General features: G+C 42.2%; 1 protein-coding gene across 1 annotated transcript; it reads left to right on the forward strand.

Moving 5' to 3' along the window:
* Positions 1 to 5,330: 5,330 nt before the first annotated feature.
* On the forward strand, positions 5,331 to 23,684 carry prkag3b (protein kinase, AMP-activated, gamma 3b non-catalytic subunit). Its single transcript, XM_086267798.1, has 11 exons — positions 5,331 to 5,697; positions 8,465 to 8,569; positions 8,668 to 8,749; positions 14,078 to 14,136; positions 14,360 to 14,405; positions 17,155 to 17,209; positions 17,557 to 17,683; positions 18,244 to 18,409; positions 20,474 to 20,511; positions 20,744 to 20,890; positions 21,142 to 23,684. The coding sequence occupies exons 1-11, from the start codon at positions 5,611 to 5,613 to the stop codon at positions 21,256 to 21,258; spliced, it is 1,029 nt and encodes a 342-aa protein (XP_086123924.1). The 5' UTR covers positions 5,331 to 5,610; the 3' UTR covers positions 21,259 to 23,684.
* Positions 23,685 to 24,169: the final 485 nt, after the last annotated feature.

Genomic DNA, 24,169 nt, shown 5'->3' on the forward strand with positions numbered 1-24,169 from the left:
CGTTTATGTCAGAACCACCGGTACCCATCCGTAGTAATAGGTAACCATAGCTTCTTTGAACACAGTGCATCTCCCAATACTTTGTGTTTCTATGAGTTACACTTGCATTGCTCTCTGTTAGATAGATTCAAAGACTGTTTGTTCCCCCAAACACGGCGAGTGCAGTGTTAGACTGAGCCAAAGAGCCACAGTAAACATGAATGGGGTAAACTGGACAGAGCTGAGTTGTTGTTGGTAGGGAGTTCCTCATTTTCAGGAGAAAAAAAAGCTGCTGATGTTCTTTTAAGGTGATTTTGATTCAAGAATAAACTGATAAAAATGTTTTGGTACATCTTCTGTTAAAACTGAAAAATATCACAAGCAACGCTATTGCAACAGTGTTGTAGCTGCCAGATGTTTGTCACTACTGCATAATTATTTTCAGTTCTCTTCGTCATAGCAGGAACTTTAAAGGAGACGTGTTTGATTCTTGAACTGTACTTGGGAGACATCCTCTGCTGGGTGGCAGATGAACAAATTGATGTTGGCAGGAGAGAGAAGACGAATATGCCCAAAGTGCATTTTCTTACATTTAAGAAGCAGTTGAAGGTTCAAGTCCAAAAACGGCTGCCGTGTCTCTTTGCTGCCTCGGGAGATCCAAACGAACAAAAGCCCCACAGCCAGACGGTTCATGTTTTTTATTATGTGTGATAAACCTTCTCCACGGTACAGTGTGGGCAGTAAAAGACAAAACACAAATATGTGATGCTAATTATGACAAATCCGTCTTACAGGTAACAATGAATCTAGCCTTTGAAGCAGTTTAAAGAGTTTTGGCTCAAAGGGAGCACTTTACTGCATTATTTGAAACCACAATATGAATGTCTGACAAACACAGAATGAACTGACTGGTTCCTATATAGTGCTTTTCTACTCTGCTTGAACACTCAAAGCACTTACACCTACATTCATGCAAATAGTTGTTTCTATTCCTAAGGGCTTTCTAAGACTGACACTCTGGACACATCAGGAGCAACTTGTGGTTCGGTATCCTGTCCAAGGATGGTGTGCATACTGGAAGGATCGAACCATCGACCTTCCAGATTAGTATACGACATGCTCTAACTCCTGAGCACAGTGTGACAATGACAATAGCAACAAATCTGAAAGAAAAGTCATGAAGTTTGGGGTTTTTCTTTGCCCCAACCAGGCTTTGTGTAAAATCGGTCAGTACAGGTAAGAGGTGTTGGTTTGGGTCTTTCCCTTTTTTTTGTCACTTACTCTGATTTGATGAATATTAAATTAAAGAGAGTTGGGCTGCTTATAAATAGTAGCTTCTTTTTCACTTGGTGCCTTTTGAGAAGCAGCCTGCATTCAGCAGATCTAACAAACAAATGTTTTCTGGTGTTTGTTTCTCCATGGAAATTAACGGGGACATAATTTCGGTAGTTTGGAACTAGCAGTTTTGTGGTGCTACTCTTTTATTGGAGGAAATGAGTGAGGGCGCCTCCATTAGTGGGGGTGGGAAAAAACGTAGTTTTAGATATGAATTTATACAGATTAACTACATGTTCCAGTCACTATACAGTGGATCAAATAAGGTTCCTGTGAGTACTATGGGAGCCATAATCTGGAACAAGAAAGAACATAATTTCACCATAAACCAGCCATGACCAGTTGCTCCCCACAAGATTTCAGACAGAGAAGTGAAAATTCTCAGAAGAGTTGTCCAAGTGCTGAGGACCAAAACTACAAAAGGAGCTGGAATCATCAGGTGCAATGGTTTCAAAGAAAACAATAAGAGATGCACACCATGGCCTGTATGCACGCTCGCCATGCAAGACTCCATTGCTAAAGAAAAAGTATGTTGAGCATTAAAAGTTTGCTGAATAACAATAGACGCCTGTGAAATACTGGGAGAATATAGCCTGAGACCAAAACTGAACTCTGGAAGCCATTATACACACCATGTTTGGAGGTCAAAGGGCACTGCATATCATCTCAATATACCATACTAACAATAAAGGCTTGGCTCTCGACGGAGGCGGTCACATCTTCCTCTCTCCCTCCCTTATCTTTCCTGTTTGGCTTCTTTTGTCTCGTCTGCTCTAACTCAGCGACTCGCTCCGTCTTGTTCTCTAAAATCAAGAAATTCTGGATTTGATCAACTAGTCTCTTAACGCGACTGACATCTTCTTCTCACCGAGAAGACCGGGGGAGCCTGAATGTCCTGCAGGAATGTTGGCTGCTGCATACACAATGGACGGCTGGGGGGTGGCGGGTCTTGTGCCTGGCAACACTCGATGGAGGACGTTGAAGACATCTACCTATTTGGAACCATGATAACGGGGTTCCTGCTGATTGGAGCTGGCATAGCCCTGGCTTATCTACGACTAATGAAAGCGGTTACAGCTGCCCAAAAAGGTTGACCGGCATGACTGATGCAGTGAGTACTCAGACTGTGCTTATTGAACGCACTATAGATAAAATCATGGAGAAGCTCACGACTCTGCAATGGGAAATCAATAGACCTGGGACCAGTGATGGACAGTAGATCAACTGCAAAATTGGGATGCATCTTCACACGGCCTCCCCTCACCAGCTGGAAGCTCCAGAGCCGAAGCTGGAACAACAAATCCTTCCAGATTAAAGACGGTGTGTGACTCTGCCCTATCCTCCTACTTCCTCAAGGTCACCTGTGTTGGCTGGGGGATTGTTGACTTTTGCTTAAAACTAGGTGAAAGGGAACTCTCTCGAGTTGGATACAGGATACACGCACGCATACACATGTACTCAGACAGATATACAATAACCTCCCCCCTCCAACGGCTTCGAACTTCCACCCAATGCAGTCAGGCGAGTCTGTGTCCAGGGCCAGGGTCCGGCTGCAGGACCGGATGGCTGTTGTCTACGTCGCCTCTCTCCCAAACCCCACCCATCGCAAGTCCCGTGTTTTTTATGTTGTAAGGTGTGAAGACTCATGTGCTTCATTGAGGGTTTTGTTCCCAAACTGCTCTCCCCTGAGGAGCTCAGTCTGGGTGGAGTTTTTTTCCCTCCTCTCCCCTCATGTATTGTGTATTTCATTGTTTTTCTTACCCTCCTACCTCTCCGACCTGTCTTACCAACGTCATGTTTGTGCCTGTATTTACGGTCGGAAGGGGGCCTGTTTCACTGCATTCAATTCAGTTTTATTTATATAGCGCCAAATCACAACAGCAGTCGCCTTAAGGCGCTTTGTAGTGAACAGTAGATGCATGTACGTGTTTCATTACTAGTGACAATCAGTCAGTCAATGCTTGTGGGCTGTCGTTCAGCATATGGAACTGTCACGCTTCATGTAACTCAAGAAAAGGTGAATAGAAAAATGTACCGAGACATTCGTAATAAAAAAATCTGTCAGGATTTCAGGATCAAACATAGACATGTATATAATTCCCTTCTCACCCTGGGGTGATCTTTATCCTTCAGGCCTCTCTACCAGAGGCCTGTGCAGTATCTTTGCTGTTCCTCGGACTGCGCCCTTCTACAGGAGAACTACTGCACTGCAAGTGCCCTGACTTCACTATATTATACTAGCACATCAAGTGGAAGTGTCTTTTTTAGTCACTGCGTAAAAGAACTAATAATGAAAAAACAAGGAAAACTACATAAATATGAATAAGAATCAGTGTTACTGTTACTGGCATTGACTGATCTGCAATGATGATTTTTATATTATATATAAATTTTTTCGTTCGTTCTGCTCTAAGAAGTCATAGCACTCCAATGCTATGCTATGTATTTTTCTAAGTGGTTTATGAGAATGGATTATGCCACCACCCAGTGAAATTATTGCAGCTCACCTTCTGGGTTGTCACGAGTTTTGACCCACTTCAGATCAACTCTATTCAAACATAAATTACCAACAGTGGGATTCTGGCATTTAAAAAGAAATGGCTCATCTCATTTAACGTGGTTAAGTTTGAGCATCTCTCCACAGATGTGTTCTGATGCTCACCTTTATTCACTTTTTGCAGACATAGATTTTACAGATTTGCTGTTTTTTAGTTTAATCACATTGTGTTTGTTCTTCTGTCCAATCACTGCAGCTTCTATGCGTTTTCAGGGCGCTGACAACTTTTCTTTGCAACTGTGATACTCCAACAACATTTTAAAAGGACTCTGTAAATAGCTGTAAACTATTAATATGTGAGGTCTCCTGTAACCAGCAGCACAGCCTGTTTGGACACCTGCAGTTATTATTAGCACGACGTTGTACAAGCTGGCTGTGAATCTGAATTACAATGTAAACTGGATTCAGAGAATGATCTACATGTTTGAGCTGTGTTAACACCTGAGAAGAAGTGCTGAATCTGTGTGCGTTTGCCAACAGTTTCTTCATTTTTAGTCAACAAACTGCAGAGTTTATTTTGTTATGTTTTGTTGGAAATTAAGAGAGAACACATGGTTTCAGGTTTCAAAGGGTTTTTTGGCAAAGTTTAAATCTTTTCTGTAAAAATGTGAATGTTGACTATGTGTTTAGTGATGTTAGAGGCTGCATGTAAACTGACTACGGTGCAAAGTAGGAGATGGTTTACTAGATTTATAAATAGTTACTGGCCCAGTAAACTTTGAATGTCTCCCACAGTAGTACCAGCAAAGTCTTAAAGCTGTACTGAGCACTTCTTTCTTCCTGTAACACAGAAGTATAAAGTTCAGCTATCCTGGGAGAAGTTAAATGCACCTCATTAAAAGCCCTACATCAAAGTTGGTTATTAAAAATGTAAGCTAAAATATGAACATTTCCACACTTAAAATCAAAGTAATATTAGCTAATGAAGGTTGATTCTGCTCATCCAAGTCAAGATTAGCAGAATCAGCCTCTGGGATTTACTTACCTGGATGATTGAGCATCAAGACACATATTAGCTAATATCACTAGCAGCTGTTTCACAAGAATTGGAAACAAAACTAAAAGTAATGTAAAATTCTTTAAGAGTAAAAATGACACTTTGGACAGAGAAGTTATGTCTACTGTTAAAACATGTCTGATGATCTGATAGCTAATCTTAAAAACACACAAATAGTTCATGACATTGAAGCTAACGAATGTGCTGAAGTGCGCTGGTTGCTACCGTAGCTGGATGTTGTCATTGCTGTATCACCCACTGGTTCTCGAGTCTGCACTCAAGAACCAGTATAAATGTTGGCACTTTGGCTGTTTTCATGGAGCCAGAGGTGGAGGAGAGGATGGATTATTGGATATGCAGACATCTCGTACATACAAACTGCTTATTAAATCTGTGTTTAGTTTCCACTTTCAGAAGATGAAGTGACCGGGATGAGCGTCCTCTGCTCTGCTACAAATGTTAATAAGGCAATACCCCCCCCCGTCTCCACCCACTCTTCCTCTGTCCCTCTAAATGCCACTCTCACACTTCAGTCCAGATTTAGACTTCAGTCTTTCCCAGACATTCTGTCCCAGCTGTCTCAAGCTTCACAGAGCAATTTGTCTCCCTCTCAATTTGTCCAGTTTTCCGTCCTTCTCACCATGTCTGGACTCTTTCAACACCTCTTTATCTGACTTGGCAGCAAAGTCTCACAGCTCCTCCAGGTAGACAGTCCGTCACAGTGCTGCTGTCTGTCATTTTGATGCCCAGGGTTTTGTGGGTCAGTGTGATTCTACGTGTGCAGACCTCTTATTGCTGTTGTCTGCAGGCTATGGAACCTCTGGCAGAGGTAAGACACTGTCCTCACCCTCCACCTCGCACCTCGTGTGCTGCTGTTTGTTCTACGTGACTTTGAAAAGTTGCTAAGAAAAAACACTGGACCTACTTTTATATTACCTCAGATTACACATAGATAATGAACTGGACTGGGTTAAAAACACTACTGCAGTCTACAGGAAGGGTCAGAGTCGTCAACTGAGGTCTTTTACAGTTTTTTCTGAATGCTTAAACCCTAACTGTGATTCCTGTAGCACGATCTCTAAAACTATTCAGACTTATAGCAAAACCACTCACTGAGTTTGCAAAACTAAAAGCACAAAAACTGCTTTGCACTCAGTTTGCAATTTTGTAACACACACTTTGCAAAACTGTAGGCACAATTCACTGCACAACACTCAATTACCAAATTTCCAACACACTCCTAGCAAAAGTATACACATGTATGGCTATCATTAACACTAATCTGCCAACTGTCTGGCACACTTTCACATGTGAAAACTTTTTTAGATAATCAGTTCACTTTGCAATCAGCCTAAGCACTATAATACAGGTAAGCTGTGTGTGCGGAGTACAATGGAGGGAGCAGAAAGAGTGAGAAGTAGAGGAGGCCGAGGAAGAGGACGTGGAGGTGAAGAAGTAGGATGAAGAGGACGACAAGGACAAGGAGGAGCAAGAGGAAGACGAGGAGGGGGGAGAGGAAGATGAGGAGGGGGGAGAGGAAGGGTAGGAAGAGTAAGAAATAGAATTGCTGATGACATCAGAGCTACAATAGTGGACCATGTAATCAACCGTGGAATGACCCTGAGGGTAGCTGGCCAACGGGTCCAGCCTAACTCGAGCCGCTACACTGTAGCAAGCACCATAAGGACATCTTGAAATGAGAATCGGTTAGCACAGTCACTTCGCACAAAGATTTGTAGCACTGCCATTTGCCAATGAGAAACACACCAATACCATTGATGTAAAAATACTGAAATTGTTACTTTACAGAGTTGCTAGATGACCAGATGCTGGGGCAGAGGAAGCATGTTCACTGCAGACCAAGTAACCCATATAGTCATTATGGCGATTGCAAATAATCCTATACTTGGAAATAACCACTTGTGTTTGTTTTGATGTGTTTGAATAAACACCAGTACTTGAAGTTTGGATCCCTCTATGCTTATGGATCTATGACAGAAGTATGAGCTCAAACTGACATAGCCTACCTTGTGCACAGAGAAAGCAAAAGCCAGATGTGTTTTGTATTCATACCATCAGTGTGCAGTTGGCGCATTGTGTGCTTAGTAGATGATGGCTTGTGTGTACTGTTTGATATGGAAACACCATTTTTACGAAGGTGTGAAGGGTTAATCTAGCTGTGTTTGCTTTTGCAAGAGAACTACAATGTTTTGATGATTGGGTGACAGGTTTTCTTATTTGTGTGAAGAGTTTTGCAAAATTAGCCAATAGTTACAAAAAATGTGCTTAAGCAATCAGAAAAAACTGTAACATCTGTCAGACAACACTCAGGATTGTCTGTCTGTTGTGGCCAGTGCGATCCTCTGCTGTTGCATGCTGGGGCAGCAGGTTGAGGGCCGCAGATGCCAGCAGACTCAATAAAACTGATCCTAAGGCCAGCAATGTGGGGATGGAGCTGGACTTCCTTAAGGTGGTGTCTGAGAGGCAGATGTTAAGGATACGGTGATAAGGACAATGCTGGACAATACCTCCCACCCACTCCACGATGTGCCGGCCAGTCACAGGAGCGCCTTCACTGACATACTACCCATAATGCACCACTGAACGACACAGGAAATCATTCCTGCCTGTGGCTGTCCTTTACAGTGAGTTTTACAGTTTGAGGTTTAGAGTCAAATGTCAATATATTGAACCTCTGTAGTATTCTGGATAGCCATTTGTATATATTAGAGCTATTTCTTATGTTTTGTAACTTTGTAACGTACTGTATTATTTAATTAGTTCAGATTGTTACTGTAACCACACAGTTTCCTTAGGGATTAATAACGTATTCTGATTCTGATAATTACTTTATAAAATAATTTGCAACCTTGTTTACCCAACTAAATTCCAGGTGTAATCTGAAGCAGTGGACAGTCGGGTACAGACACCTAACTGAAATAGCGATGACTTGAAGCTTTAGGGTTCACCAGGTTGCCTGGTAACTGTAACACACATATGTCCTGAAAACGGGAAAGAAATCCGACGGGAGATGTGGCTTGTGTTTGCTGAATTCCCCATAATATTTATTCTGCTGCATACTTGATCCACTGTTTCTGGTCACTTTAGAAGTATTGAAACTGCAGTTGCTATTTTCAAATATTGCTACACGGTGGTAAATTTGCCCTGTTGCCCTTTTTTTTTTCTTTTGTATTTTTATTTTTTTTGGTATTTTTTTTTAAATTGGGATTGTAGATGGAGCTGTCCCAGCTACCGGTAAGATCAAGGAAAGATGGAGCACGAGCAAATCAAAACTTACCAGGGGCCAAAGAAATAACCAGAGTAAATGTAAAAGGTGGTCCAAACATCACATCATCACATCAGACGTCTCTGTCCAGGAGACTGCAGATGCTGTCAGCATCCTCAAACTCTCAAAACACTGTTAGACCCAAGCTTGAAGAACATATAATCTTTTTTTGTGAAAACATTATGATGCCCTTATAAAAAAATAAAAACCCTCATATAAATACCCAACATGAAACCAACATTTTTAACAGCAGTGTATATTATATTTCTTATTTGTCTGTGGCATAAGCAACACCTGCTCTTCTCCACAGGTCCAGACTGACACATTCATTTACATGAACTTCATGAAGAGTCACTCCTGCTACGATGCCATCCCAACCAGCTCCAAACTGGTCATCTTTGACACAACACTGCAGGTCGAATGTTCACAACACATCCTCTTATTCTGCCAGTAAAACAAGCCACAGTTACAAAACATGTTCATGGTTTCAGTGACTGGGTGTCTGTTTGGCAGGTGAAGAAGGCTTTCTTTGCTCTGGTGGCTAATGGTGTGAGGGCAGCGCCGCTGTGGGACAGCAAGCTTCAGTGTTTTGTAGGTGAGCCATACAGGGAGTGCAGAATTATTAGGCAAGTTGTATTTTTGAGGAATAATTTTATTATTGATCAACAACCATGTTCTCAATGAACCCAAAAAACTCATTAATATCAAAGCTGAATGTTTTTGGAAGTAGTTTTTAGTTTGTTTTTAGTTTGAGCTATTTTAGGGGGATATCTGTGTGTGCAGGTGACTATTACTGTGCATAATTATTAGGCAACTACAGTGGGGCAAAAAAGTATTTAGTCAGCCACCGATTGTGCAAGTTCCCCCACTTAAAATGATGACAGAGGTCAGTAATTTGCACCAGAGGTACACTTCAACTGTGAGAGACAGAATGTGAAAAAAAAATCCATGAATCCACATGGTAGGATTTGTAAAGAATTTATTGGTAAATCAGGGTGGAAAATAAGTATTTGGTCACCTCAAACAAGGAAAATCTCTGGCTCTCACAGACCTGTAACGTCTTCTGTAAGAAGCTTTTCTGTCCCCCACTCGTTACCTGTATGAATGGCACCTGTTTGAACTCATCATCTGTATAAAAGACACCTGTCCACAGCCTCAAACAGTCAGACTCCAAACTCTGCCATGGCCAAGACCAAAGAGCTTTCGAAGGACACCAGGAAAAGTATTGTAGACCTGCACCAGACTGGGAAGAGTGAATCTACAATAGGCAAGCAGCTTGGTGTGAAAAAATCAACTGTGGGAGCAATCATCAGAAAATGGAAGACATACAAGACCACTGATAATCTCCCTCGATCTGGGGCTCCACGCAAGATCTCATCCCGTGGGGTCAAAATGATCATGAGAACGGTGAGCAAAGATCCCAGAACCACACGGGGGGACCTGGTGAATGACCTGCAGAGAGCTGGGACCAAAGTAACAAAGGTCACCATCAGTAACACACTACAACGGCAGGGAATCAAATCCCGCAGTGCCAGACGTGTTCCGCTGCTGAAGCCAGTGCATGTCCAGGCCCGTCTGAAGTTTGCCAGAGAGCACATGGATGATACAGCAGAGGATTGGGAGAATGTCATGTGGTCAGATGAAACCAAAGTAGAACTTTTTGGTATAAACTCAACTCGTCGTGTTTGGAGGAAGAAGAATACTGAGTTGCATCCCAAGAACACCATACCTACTGTGAAGCATGGGGGTGGAAACATCATGCTATGGGGCTGTTTTTCTGCCAAGGGGACAGGACGACTGATCCGTGTTAAGGACAGAATGAATGGGGCCATGTATCGTGAGATTTTGAGCCAAAACCTCCTTCCATCAGTGAGAACTTTGAAGATGAAACGAGGCTGGGTCTTCCAACATGACAATGATCCAAAACACACCGCCCGGGCATCAGTCCATAAAACCTTAGAAAAACCAGTCTTGAGATATTTCTTGGCCCAGTCTTGACGTTTCAGCTTGTGTGTCTTGTTCAGTGGTGGTCGTCTTTCAGCCTTTCTTACCTTGGCCATGTCTCTGAGTATTGCACACCTTGTGCTTTTGGGCACTCCAGTGATGTTGCAGCTCTGAAATATGGCCAAACTGGTGGCAAGTGGCATCTTGGCAGCTGCACGCTTGACTTTTCTCAGTTCATGGGCAGTTATTTTGCTCCTTGGTTTTTCCACACGCTTCTTGCGACCCTGTTGACTATTTTGAATGAAACGCTTGATTGTTCGATGATCACGCTTCAGAAGCTTTGCAATTTTGAGACTGCTGCATCCCTCTGCAAGATATCTCACTATTTTTGACTTTTCTGAGCCTGTCAACTCCTTCTTTTGACCCATTTTGCTAAAGGAAAGGACGTTACCTAATAATTATGCACACCTGATATAGGGTGTTGATGTCATTAGACCACACCCCTTCTCATTACAGAGATGCACATCACCTAATATGCTTAATTGGTAGTAGGCTTTCGAGCCTATACAGCTTGGAGTAAGACAACATGCATGAAGAGGATGATGTGGACAAAATACTCATTTGTCTAATAATTCTGCACTCCCTGTACATCATCTGTCTGTAGCACTGAGCATGAGTAACATGAATCTCGATTGAAGCTTGAGCTCCCCCGATACAACCTTCAGTGGTTTATTAATTCTTTATAATCCAAGCCGCTCTGCAAATGCTTTTCCAGCTTGCATCTTACATTCTGCCCCTGTGTGTTAGATGGTGTCTGGGGTAGCTGTGCACAATCTGCTACTTGAGTGCTGTTGGCTGTGGTCCCCCCTTTATGAATATGGTGCTTAGGACCTGTTTCTGTGTGCAGGAGGCGGCTGATGGTCACTCCACTCCTAACTCTATATCAATATCTATTATTAATGATGAGCTGGGTTAAGGGGTTGAAGCCCATGCAGAGCACCAGTAAAGTAAATGATTGCTCAGATCAGAACACCTTGCCATTGGACTGAACAAGGTCTGCATCAGGGAAACCAAGAAATGCTAATAACAAGTGGACCGCTGCAACAATCAAGGACAAGGACTAAAAACTTTTTCTGTTATACGTTTCATGGGAAAAAACATCACTAAATAATTTCATTTCCCGGGCACAGGTGCCACCCACTCATTTAAATTCCTCAGGCATAAATTCAAGAGCCTGCAGGGGTAGAACTTAGCGCACAAAGAAACCATCGCACACACTGAGCGTTTGCGTTGCACACGCTGCTACAGTGTCACTCCCACAGGTAGCTCTTTGTGCTCGCAGTGAAATCCTGCTGGCTTGAGTCAAAAGCCTTTTTACTGGTTTCTTCAGCATAACCAGTGACAGGTGTCAGGGTTTCCACAGCTACACAGTAAACAATAGCTGTTGATAATTAATTTGGCAAACTTTGTTTAACAAATTGTATTGAGCGGCACTGAATACTTGCGGTCGTGAAATGAAATTATCTGCTTGGATTATGTTTTCCTTGCACACGACTCGACAGAAAAATAATTTCATAATTGTATGTTACTATGCCAGTTTAGCCAGGTGCAGATTATATGCAAAGCATCTAGGAACGTGGATACAGTGGGGCAAAAAAGTATTTAGTCAGCCACCGATTGTGCAAGTTCCCCCACCTAAAATGATGACAGAGGTCAGTAATTTGCACCAGAGGTACACTTCAACTGTGAGAGACAGAATGTGGAAAAAAAATCCATGAATCCACATGGTAGGATTTGTAAAGAATTTATTGGTAAATCAGGGTGGAAAATAAGTATTTGGTCAATAACAAAAATACAACTCAATACTTTGTAACATAACCTTTGTTGGCAATAACAGAGGTCAAACGTTTACTATAGGTCTTTACCAGGTTTGCACACACAGTAGCTGGTATTTTGGCCCATTCCTCCATGCAGATCTTCTCGAGAGCAGTGATGTTTTGGGGCTGTCGCCGAGCAACACGGACTTTCAACTCCCGCCACAGATTTTCTATGGGGTTGAGGTCTGGAGACTGGCTAGGCCACTCCAGGACTTTCAAATGCTTCTTACGGAGCCACTCCTTTGTTGCCCGGGCGGTGTGTTTTGGATCATTGTCATGTTGGAAGACCCAGCCTCGTTTCATCTTCAAAGTTCTCACTGATGGAAGGAGGTTTTGGCTCAAAATCTCACGATACATGGCCCCATTCATTCTGTCCTTAACACGGATCAGTCGTCCTGTCCCCTTGGCAGAAAAACAGCCCCATAGCATGATGTTTCCACCCCCATGCTTCACAGTAGGTATGGTGTTCTTGGGATGCAACTCAGTATTCTTCTTCCTCCAAACACGACGAGTTGAGTTTATACCAAAAAGTTCTACTTTGGTTTCATCTGACCACATGACATTCTCCCAATCCTCTGCTGTATCATCCATGTGCTCTCTGGCAAACTTCAGACGGGCCTGGACATGCACTGGCTTCAGCAGCGGAACACGTCTGGCACTGCGGGATTTGATTCCCTGCCGTTGTAGTGTGTTACTGATGGTGACCTTTGTTACTTTGGTCCCAGCTCTCTGCAGGTCATTCACCAGGTCCCCCCGTGTGGTTCTGGGATCTTTGCTCACCGTTCTCATGATCATTTTGACCCCACGGGATGAGATCTTGCGTGGAGCCCCAGATCGAGGGAGATTATCAGTGGTCTTGTATGTCTTCCATTTTCTGATGATTGCTCCCACAGTTGATTTTTTCACACCAAGCTACTTGCCTATTGTAGATTCACTCTTCCCAGTCTGGTGCAGGTCTACAATACTTTTCCTGGTGTCCTTCGAAAGCTCTTTGGTCTTGGCCATGGCAGAGTTTGGAGTCTGACTGTTTGAGGCTGTGGACAGGTGTCTTTTATACAGATGATGAGTTTAAACAGGTGCCATTCATACAGGTAACGAGTGGGGGACAGAAAAGCTTCTTACAGAAGACGTTACAGGTCTGTGAGAGCCAGAGATTTTCCTTGTTTGAGGTGACCAAATACTTATTTTCCACCCTGATTTACCAATAAATTCTTTACAAATCCTACCATGTGGATTCATGGATTTTTTTTTCACATTCTGTCTCTCACAGTTGAAGTGTACCTCTGGTGCAAATTACTGACCTCTGTCATCATTTTAAGTGGGGGAACTTGCACAATCGGTGGCTGACTAAATACTTTTTGCCCCACTGTATATAATACATATCTTTAAAAGTGTCCAGTTTCTAGCCACAGAGCCAGCCTCCATGATCATTTTATGGTTGGTGTCACCAGCTCGGATGCTGCTCCTCCAGAAGACCATCGTGAGGTACACTGTGTTGGCCACAAATGGGTGATTAAAGATATTCAACATTTTAGGATTTAAGGACCACAGCTTTCCAAGAAAATAGAGCCTGCTCACCTCCGTCTTCTATAAAGCCTCTCTATTGGTCTTCCCATTCAGCCCGTTGTTGACCTGGTCACTGTAGTGCCTGTATACCACTATTACATCTACATCCTATTCCATAAGAGACACAGGTTATGTAGCTTTTCCCTTCTATTTTATGTGTAAGACCAGAGAGACCATCTCGCTGTCTTATATCTAGTCACATAGTCAGTCATCCATGATGGCTTACTGACACTTCCATCAGCATCAGTAACATCAGCTGGATGGTATTAAATTCACTTGAAATCAAAGGTCAGATCCAAGTAGATCCAAGACTAGTCTTCCAGTACCTTGACTACATGAGACGTGAGGTGCGGTCAATAGTTATTAAGCTCTGATGGTGTTGATTTAGTTAGTAAGGAAAGTAGACAGCATTTCATGCTCACTTGTAAGATAAGAAACTTCCAGATGTGTGTCAGTTAGCATCATAACATGATGAATCCATGTTCAGTACGTCCAGTGTCACTCAGGCTAAACATGATCTATATGTTTCTGTCCAGGTATGCTGACCATCACTGACTTCATTAACATACTACATCGATACTATAAGTCTCCTCTGGTGAGCTGAGTTTCTGAGTACTATAAATTTATTGTATATATTTAGCTGCTTTGTGTTTTAGCAGAAGAAAATGGATGGATGCTTTTGTCAAATGCATTCACACTGTGCTTTCAAATCATGTTATAATACAAAAACCATACTGATTAAAAAAATAAGTAAAAATCCTCCATCATGTCGGATGTTGCCATAATCATTGGATCTGAAATGTTTGGTTTGTCTGCAGGTTCAGATATATGAGCTTGAGGATCACAAGATAGAGACATGGAGAGGTCTGTTCAACGATGCTGTCCGCAAGCATGAAAGAATAAGAATTTAGAACAGCTTTCCAAAAAAGTTGTGACATTCAACAGGATGTAAATAAAAACAGAATGCTGTGGTTTATAAATATTTTAAATATGTTTTTTTTTTAAACGAATCAATCTTTTCTTATTGGCTTGGAAATGTGCCCATTATACTGTTTATCACTGCTTCCACAAACATTTAGAGGTCATCTATGCGTATTAGAGACATTATTGATTGATCCTCAACAGTACAGCTCATGGAGCAACATGCTCATGTTGCCATCCAGATGATGTTTTTGGTTTTTCCTCCCCCTTAGATGTTCTTGCTTATTTTAACAAGACAGTAACCTCATTACATAGTATTCCAACAGCATAGCACTGAAGTAGGAGTTTGGGTGCTCCTGCCTGGATGTAGACTGGATTGATAAGCTCACACACAGACTCGAATATCCTCAAGAGGATTCCTGCTGGTCTAGTGTTCTGTGAACAGGACAAAACAGCATTGTTCCTCCTGGATCTGAAGTTTGACTAATGTATGAACTCTCCTTTCAAACGCCCTGACATAGACCTTACAGGGATGGCATCCATGACAGCGGCGGTGGTGGCCAGGGAATTTTTGTTGATTTCGCGTTTCATTCCCCCCCCCAGTTCGTTTTGGAGCTTTGGTCTGCCATGGCTGACAGCCTGGGGGTCAAGGTCCACCAAACCACAGCATACCACCCGCAAACCAACGGGATGTGCAAGCAGCTTCACGAGTCACTCAAGGCCGCTCTCTGGGGTTCTCTTACAGGTTTGCGCTGCGCGGTTAGGGAAGACCTCTGGGATTCTCCAGCTGAACTGGTCCTTGGCCAGCCGCTCCGGGATCCTGGGGAATTCATGCCTGCGAGCCCCCCCCCTTCGTGTTTCAATACCTCTATGCTGTCTCTCCGTTCCACCAGAGACTCGTTTTCCATTCCTGGTGCACCACTGCCTGCCCGACCCTATTGTTCTGTTTGACGGCCCGTTCAGGGTTATTCAACCAGGCCGAAAGCCTTTCCTTTTTGGACTTTGGAAGTCGGCAGGAGGTTGTTCCTATTGATAGACTTAAGCCTGCACATGTCCTGCATGATCAAGTGGTGCCGGCCCAGGCCCTCTTCTGCAGCTGTCCGCCTACCACCGGGCTGACAGACTTTGGTTTTTCCTGTAGGAGTGCCCCCCACCCGGCACAGCTTGAGCTGTCTGCAGCTTTTCCTGACCACCAGTGCCAGCCTTGTCCACAGGCATCCTTAAAACAAAAGAACTCATAATGCACTTCAGGGGGCACAGACAGGTCCACTCTCTTCTCATTATAAATGGAGAATGTAGTAGTATTTATTTATTGTCATTGTCAAGAACAATGAAATTGCGTTTGGGGCTTCCATACAACCCAAAAAAAGAAGAAAATAATAAATACCCCTTAAAACCCAAGTGTACATATTTAACCCAGTGTGACTCCAATGCAATAAGACAATCCTTAGCAATAATGTTCGTAGAAATTCAGACAAAGACCTGAGAAACATGACAAAATACAACAATGCAACCCATTCAATATTATTGTACTGTGAGATATGATATCAGATATGATAGTTATCTATTTAAGAAAGAGGGGGGGGGGGGGGCAGGAGGGGGAAGAGAATAAAGATATGATGCACCAATGCAGACCAGTTCATTGCAATGGGTGGAATCAGTCTCCACATTCAGGTTTCTGGGCGTCTCTGCCCTTTTAAAGAAGGCTCACCAATGGCTGCACTTCCTCTGTGTCCTGAGGAAGAATAACCTGGACTGGAAGCTGGTGCTGGCCTTCTACCGCTCCTCAGTGGAGAGCGTGCTCTCCTACTGCCTGGGTGTTCAGCACATGGGGGCCACTACTGAGAACAGGAAGGCTGCACAGAGGGTAATTAAAACAGCGCAGAAAATCACTGGCTGAACTCTGCCACCCGTAGGCCATCGACAGATCATCCTGTCTCAGAAAAACCACGGCCATCACAGGTGATCCCTTTCATCCGGCCCACCACCTGTTTGATGCACTGCCCTCTGTTCTGCGCCTGTGGTCAGTCTCACAAACAGCCTTTTCCCCTCGGCCATTCTACTGTTAACAAGCACTGTCCCTCATAATGTTGCTGCTCCATGCACAGTGTTACAAACACTGTGCATGGAGCAGCCATAACTCCATTGTACATGTAGAATGACAATAAAGGGCTATTCTATTCTATTCTATTCTAAACCTGAAGGCTTTGCCTCCCGTTCTACTTTTAAATCCTAGGAACTACAAGTAAGCCTGCTGCCCAGTTTCTGAGTTGTTATATTTTAAGTTAAATATACAGTTCAAATAACTTGCTAATCACTACATTCTGTTTTTATTCACATTACTGACAGCATCCCAACATTTTTGGAAATGGGATTCTAATTCTTTTAAACCAACTATTCCCAAAACTTGCATTGTGGCCCACTGGTGGGATCTGAAGGTAGTGTGGAAGAGCAGTGAGACATTATTTACAATAACTAGTTGCATAAAAAAACTGAAGCACAAGAAGCAAACACTTGATCTTCGGCGTGTGTAATGATCAGGTTCTGATCAAAGGTTTGGCTGCACCACAAATGATGTTCATAGGCTACAATGGTCTTTAGTTTGGGAATGGCTGTTTTTTAAACATTTAAATGAGCTTTAGGCTGTGTTTCCAAGTAGTTTGTGGTTTGTTTGTTTTTTTTCTGTTTGCAGAAATCTATCTCCAGTACTCATTTAACAGACTAATCAGCATTACACCAGAGTCCAGGTAAGGCCAGCCCTAAAATAGATTTATTTAATTTAGTCATAATGTAGTCACACTTTATCATTTTAAAGGCTACAGTTCTTTTGCTTAAATTACACCAGATTTACAACTACAATTTCAAACAAAGTACAAAATATCAACATTTAGGGAATTTGGTATCTATTGACTTCCGACCAGTGTTCATTGCTGGAGCTAACTAATCTGAGCTGTGGTCTGCTTGTTAAAAGAGCTTAACTGGGCTGTTTGAAAGCCATATAAAATAATAAGCAGATGTAGGAAATTTACCATGGATAGCCTGTTTATTCTGAAATTCTTAAAATCCTAATCACAAATCGTGTTTGTCTTTTCAGTTTGTTTGATGCCATATACTCCCTGTTAAAGAATAAGATCCACCGCCTGCCAGTTATTGACCCAGCATCAGGAAACGTCCTCCACATCCTCACTCACAAACGCATACTCAAGTTTCTCCACATTTTTGTAAGGAGACACTTCTTGTGCAGCACACCGTTAACTTAATCCCATAATTTAATTGCAGTTAAAAGACCTGGCTCAAAGAAAAGAAATCTTTATTCTCCTGTATGTTGGTATTTGAAAGACTTCTTTTCATTATCTTTTTTTCCCAAATGAATTGTAATTTTGAGGGGCTACAGGTGCCCAGAAATACATCAGATATGGTTAAAAAAAAATCATGGTAAATTACTCTGGACCACTGCTGTGCTTGATAATGTTTGTTTTTCTTGAACAGCATTGGTCTTGAGATGCAGTGATTTCTCATGGCACATAGTAGACAGAGGTAGAAACATGTAGCTCCTTTGTGTAACGTATGATACAAATCGGAGCCTGGATACATCTGCATGCCCTCTATTTGCTCACAAAAAGGGCTGTCATCACTGTTTGAAGATGTCTACTTTTCCATTTTAATTGATGCATTATATTTTTTCATGATATTGAGACTTTATATATTAAGAATAATAATAGTGAAATGCAAAATCTCAAAATCACAATATATTATCTTTTATTATGTCTTTTCCCTTAAGGGATCTATGATTCCCAGACCCAGGTTTCTTCAAAGGCAAATCCGTGAAGTGCCGATTGGTACCTTTAAACATATTGCAACAATCCAGGAATCGGCTTCCGTCTATGATGCTCTGAGCCTTTTTGTGGAGAGAAGAGTGTCAGCTCTGCCTGTGGTCAATGAACGAGGTAGTTTGATATCATGCTAACTGTTCCTATTGATAGACTTAAGCTGAAAACTGCATTCTTCCTCCTGTATCTGAGGTTCTACTAATGGACAGACTCCCCTTTCCAGCACCCTAACATAGACTTTCCCAGGGAGGCTATGGAGTGTGATCCTTCAATAGTTGGAACACACCCTCCAGTCTCCCTTCTTAAAAATGGGAACCACCACCCCAGTCTGCCAGTCCAGAGGTACCGCCCCTGATCTCCACTTCAGGAACTCAGGGCGAACCTCATCCACCCCAGGAGTTGTTTAACTGCCTCAATGACCTTGCTCCTGAAGATAGGTGAGTTGTCCCCCGCATCAGTATCAGACTCTGCTTCCTCCACGGAAAATGTGTCAGTGGGATTAAGGAGATCCTCAAAGTATTCCTTCCACCACCGGACAACTCCTCCCACACTTGAGTTTGAGCTTCAGCCGCTGCCTGAGCCACGTTCTTCTTGGCCTGTTGGTACCTTTCAGCTGCCTTCAAAGTTCCACAGGCTGACCAAGCCAGAGAGGACTCCTCCTTCAGCCTGGTGGCTCCCTTCACCTCTGTGTCCACCATTTGGTTCAGGGGTTGTGGCCACCTTGTGGCTGCAGCTCAGTGCAGCCTCGGCAATGGAGGTCCTGAACACGGTGAATTCAGACTCAGTGAATTGACCATCTCCCTCAGAATGTTACTGAAGCTCTGTGGGAGGTATGCGTTGAAGATCTCGTAGACTGGGGCCTCTGCCAGGCACTCCCAGCGCCAGGTCTGTCCAGCATCCTCCCCCACTACCTGATCCAACTCACCACCAGCCCCTCTCTTTACCCGAGTGTCTAGAACATATGGCGGCAGGTCTGGTGATACGATTACAAAATCGATTATCAACCTGTGGCCTAGAGCGTCCTGGTGCTACGCGCACTTACGGACACTCTTATGTTTGAACTTAGTGTTTGTTATGGACAAACTGTGGTTGGCACAGAAGTCCAAGAACAAAACACCACTTAGGTTCAGATCTGGGAGGCTGTTCCTCCCAATCACGTCCCTCCAGGTATCACTGTTGTTGCCCACAGCATGTCTTTATCCTGTCTTCCTTCTCTCACCCCAGCCAGTCACAGCAGATGGCCCCGCCCCTCCCTGAGCCTGGTTCTGCCGGAGGTTTCTTCCTGTTAAAAGGGAGTTTTTCCTTCCCACTGTCGCCAAAGTGCTGCTCATAAGGGGTCATATAATTGTTGGGTTTTTCTCTGTACCTATGAAGCGCCTTGAGGCGACTTTTGTTGTGATTTGGCGCTATATAAATAAAATTGAATTGAATTGAATTGAAAGTCTCACAGTAGGACAACAAAGTCCCCAGGTTGAGCAGCCTACAGCACACCACCCAGGGACTCCAAGAAGGCTGGGTGCTCTGAATTGTCATGCTAAGTTAATGTTGTTATTCACCTGGAAAATTTGAAGTTTGCATGATCATGAGTCATCAGCAGGTAATCACATGCAACTAACTGAATTTTGTAATATATGAAAAAGCTTGATACGTTTACATTACCGCTCATGGTAGTCTTTATTCTCTTACCAGCATGTAAAGCTTTCAGTCCTTGGTCTTGTCATAATACAGATTACTAAAGACGATCAGCTTTTTTTTTTTTGCTATTTGACAATTAAAGGCTTCAACGCTTCAAGGCCTTCTGTTATAACATTTTCATGTGCATATGCTATATAGATGTAAATTCCATACAAAGCAGCAGAGGTGAGCCTAGCCCTGCCACTAACCCTAATCAGAGACCTGGTGGATGCAAAGGAGTTAAGAATAAAATTCTACCAATTGATTTTTGACAAGGCTGACAATAATGACAACAGTTTGTAAAGCTGTTATCAAGACAAACAATAGCCACATTAGACCAAAAACCTTCATATTACGAAGAGTCATAATATGAAGGTTTTTGGTTTGTTTGCTACATAATTTAATTAAAATTTTTTTATTGTTCTTCTTCAGTTTGGATGCATACTTTGGAAAAAGGTAAAACAACAAAAACTTACCTCATGGCCTTTCTGTGTATATCCTCTGTAGGTAAAGTGGTGGCGCTGTACTCCAGATTTGATGTTATTGTAAGTTGCTGTTTTTTTCCCCATGTATTATGTATGGTACATAGGACCCACATGTGTTACACTGTATATCTTCACACACAATTTCTGATTAAAATACCATAAATTTATTAAAGAAAAAATAGAAACAGTTAAATACTTTATATATAAGCAGTTAATCCAGAAATGTTATTATCTTATGAAAGTAAAATCAGTAGCTGCTAACAACATTGTTGGGTTTTCTTCTGTCCCTAAGAACCTTGCAGCCCAGAAAAACTATAACAACTTAAATATGACAATGCGGGAAGTCATTGCATCCAGATTCTGCTGTGTTGAGGGGGTCCTTAAGTGCTACCCTCATGAAACACTGGAGACCATCATTGATCGCATTGCACAGGCTGAGGTAATACAGTGCAGCCTGCAGTGCTGCAAAAATAATACTTATACACAAACTGCTGGGATACTTTTGGTGGCAATATGAGTCAGACGTGAGAGCTCTTGACTGTGTAATCAAAGTTAGTCCATTAGGCTCAGGTACATTAGGTAGATGCACAACATAAGTACTTAAAATACAGCTTCGATACTTAATGTGTCAGGGTGTACTGATGTATCCAGCAGAGTGGAGCTGAAAAATGTTATCTTTTGTTTCACCAGGTACATCGGTTGGTGTTGGTTGACAGTGATGATGTGGTCAGAGGGATTGTGTCTTTATCTGACCTTCTCCAAGCCCTCGTTCTCTCTCCTGCAGGCATTGATGCACTGTACTCCTAAGCAATGTTCCCTGTAATGTTTCATGTGTCTGAGCGAACACACAAACTCCCTGAGCAACAGCAGACGTGTGCACTGTAGTCACGCCAGCATCGAATCATCCAAGTTACATGTTTATTAAAATAATCAAATTACAGCATTTATGTTAGACTACTTTTAATTAACTGCTTTAGCCCACTTACAATGAAAATTTAAAAAATCTTGTTCATCACCTGTGTAGCATGTTAACACTATTGGAAGTAAAAATAACTTGAACTCCAATTTTGAAAACACAACTTTCTTTTTTATTTTTTAAAAGCTCTGGCTTGTATTATGAGTCTGAGTCTGTGGTCTGGGAGAGAGTCTGTAACTCTGTCTGCAAAATATAATATATAATGACCAATGTTGGGTAATTAATTATATAGTTACTTCTTCAAAAAAGTAACTGAGTTATGCAAACAACAAAGTTTTTTGCAGCTGTTTACCTAAAAATGCAGCCAAGGCGTTTTTTTAAACAAACATTTCAAACTATTTACAGAACAATCAGCTGTTCTGCATCAAATCTGATGCCACACAAATTATTTGTGCCGCTCCAAAAATAATTTCTGTCCACTATGAGATGAAGGAGAACAACAGCCTGATACCTGCAGGCCTGACAGCAGCAGATGTATCACTGCTGTAACACCTGTAACACTCAGCAGTCGCCTCATTGTTCTGACACACAACAAAACTGTTGACTACACTACACACTAACTACACACTAACTACACACTAACTACACACCAACTACACACTAACTACACACTAACTACACACTAACTACACACTAACTTTAGACTCCAAACAGGCTAAACGTGGCAAATCTGTCACATCTCAAACACGCCGTCACTCCTAAAACTTCCCCCTCCCTAAACATCTAAATGCCATGTTGCCATATCATTTTTTGATTGGTCCACGAGGTACATTTTTCCACCAATAGGAAAGGCTGTTTTTTTTGGTGTTGTTTTAGCTCACAGGCTTTTGAGTGTTTTCCTTATAAAATGCAGTTTCTATATAAAGTATAAACAACGACAGTATTCAGGAAGAAAAACAAACATTGCAGATATTTTATCATAACTCTGGTTTTACGTGGCCGATCAACACAATTTAAAAACTGGTATAAAGTCCACACTTTGTCCGTCAGTTGTTCCGTCTGTCCTGCTCACATCTCCAATGGTTGTACACGTTGTCATTAACGTGGCTTCACTCCACATCAGCCACGCCACTTTGCTCGCTAAAACACCGGCGTCGGGACATAAGGACGCTGTTAGAGCCTGGCAACCACGTTGATTAGCTGCGTATATACGAATGTGAATCGCATCATTGGCTGGAGCAGCCAGTCACGGGTCACTTACTGACGCACACTGCAAAACAGAATTGTTAACGTATTTATTTTAATTTCAATTCAGGTTAGATTTTTTTTTGTGTGTGCAACACAGATTGGAGACCATGCCAGCAGTGTGCGATTGCACACGCAGCTTAGAGGGAACATGGCTCCTAAGTCCAACCCATGCTCTCCTTTGAGGAGCCACCCATCGACCTATTTGCCTTGAAATCCTTAAAGGTTTCCTGCTCTTTCTGGTGTTCTTGCCTTCCTTCTGAAGGCAATGGAGATTTTTTCTTTCTGGCATCAGTGTTCTAACCCTGCTATAGTCCTCCTTCATAATATCTCCTCCTAATTCTTTCAGTTTTCCTTTTCTGACTCCTAACAAGAATAATTGTGCTTATTCACTTAACTGTCTCATTGGGAACTACTTTCTTCAAGAACAATTTATTCTAAAACAGTTACATGATTTGAATGGTCTCCTTAAATCTTTTGCTTCAGCTGTCAAATACTGGCAAATTCTGTATCTCTGCCAATTTGTTGTTATTTCACCAAACAGTCAAGCAAATCTTCTGAACTCTATTCACTTATTAGCTCTTCTTCAAACTCTTAGTTTGACAAATCTGACATTAATACTCCACAAGCAGCTTCACTGTGTAATTCTTCCTCTGAATCCACTATGCCATCAGCATCAGCATGCCATAAGCCTAAACTTAGCACATGTGAGTACACGCTGTTGTGATTCTTCTGTTAATTTATCAAAAGTTATACTTTTTTTAAAGGAGTTTGGACATCTTACGATTAAGATGTAATTCAGATCTGTTTTGTATTGTTTCCATGAACAATGCAAAAGAATGTGCTGTCTAAGGCTACAGTATCAGTCAGAAACTTGCATCTATTCATTTTATGAGGCTTCCCTAATTTTTCTAAGAATGCCTTAAATACTGTTGGAAAAGTTCCAGGCTACTGTGAAATAATGTTTCATACTTTTGTATTAATCATATAATTTAATATGTCTTATTTCATATTTCTGATGTCTTTAGTTTTGTTGTACACTGTTGAAAATAAATAACAATTCTTAAATCAGTATTTGTGTCTGAACTTTTAACTGGCGCTGACGTTACATAGCTCTTACATGACTTCAGATAAAGAAGTATACTTGGTCATTAATATTAGTGATGCGATGACATTGTGAATTCCAATGTTGTACTATTCCCACCTGTGTCTGGCTGAAGAATTGGTTGGATAGGTCTTTATTCCAGGCAATCATATAATTTATATGAATAGAGATGACATGTTGTGGTGGTGTGGTCCCTGGCTTGGCTGCAGGGGAGGAGTGGTGCAGTGAGCTCAACGGGGCGGTGCAGGGGAGGCAGATGAGAACACAGCTGGTGGCGTTTGGACTGATGACAGTTTTATTTTCCATTTTTTATTGAGGCAGAAGACAAGCGAAGGGTGCTTGAAAAAGCTGAGACTGGCGCTGACCAGACTGTGAACTGTCGCACAAAAAGTCACAAATAAACGTCACATCTCTGTGCATCAAACTGTGTGTGTGTTGACTGCATTCTACAA

The sequence above is a fragment of the Aulonocara sp. 'chitande type north' Nkhata Bay genome, linkage group LG16 (assembly GCF_057382095.1).
Source record: "Aulonocara sp. 'chitande type north' Nkhata Bay isolate Kocher_YH1m ecotype deep benthic linkage group LG16, A_spYH_male_GT1.1, whole genome shotgun sequence".
NCBI classification, from domain to species: Eukaryota; Metazoa; Chordata; class Actinopteri; order Cichliformes; family Cichlidae; genus Aulonocara; species Aulonocara sp. 'chitande type north' Nkhata Bay.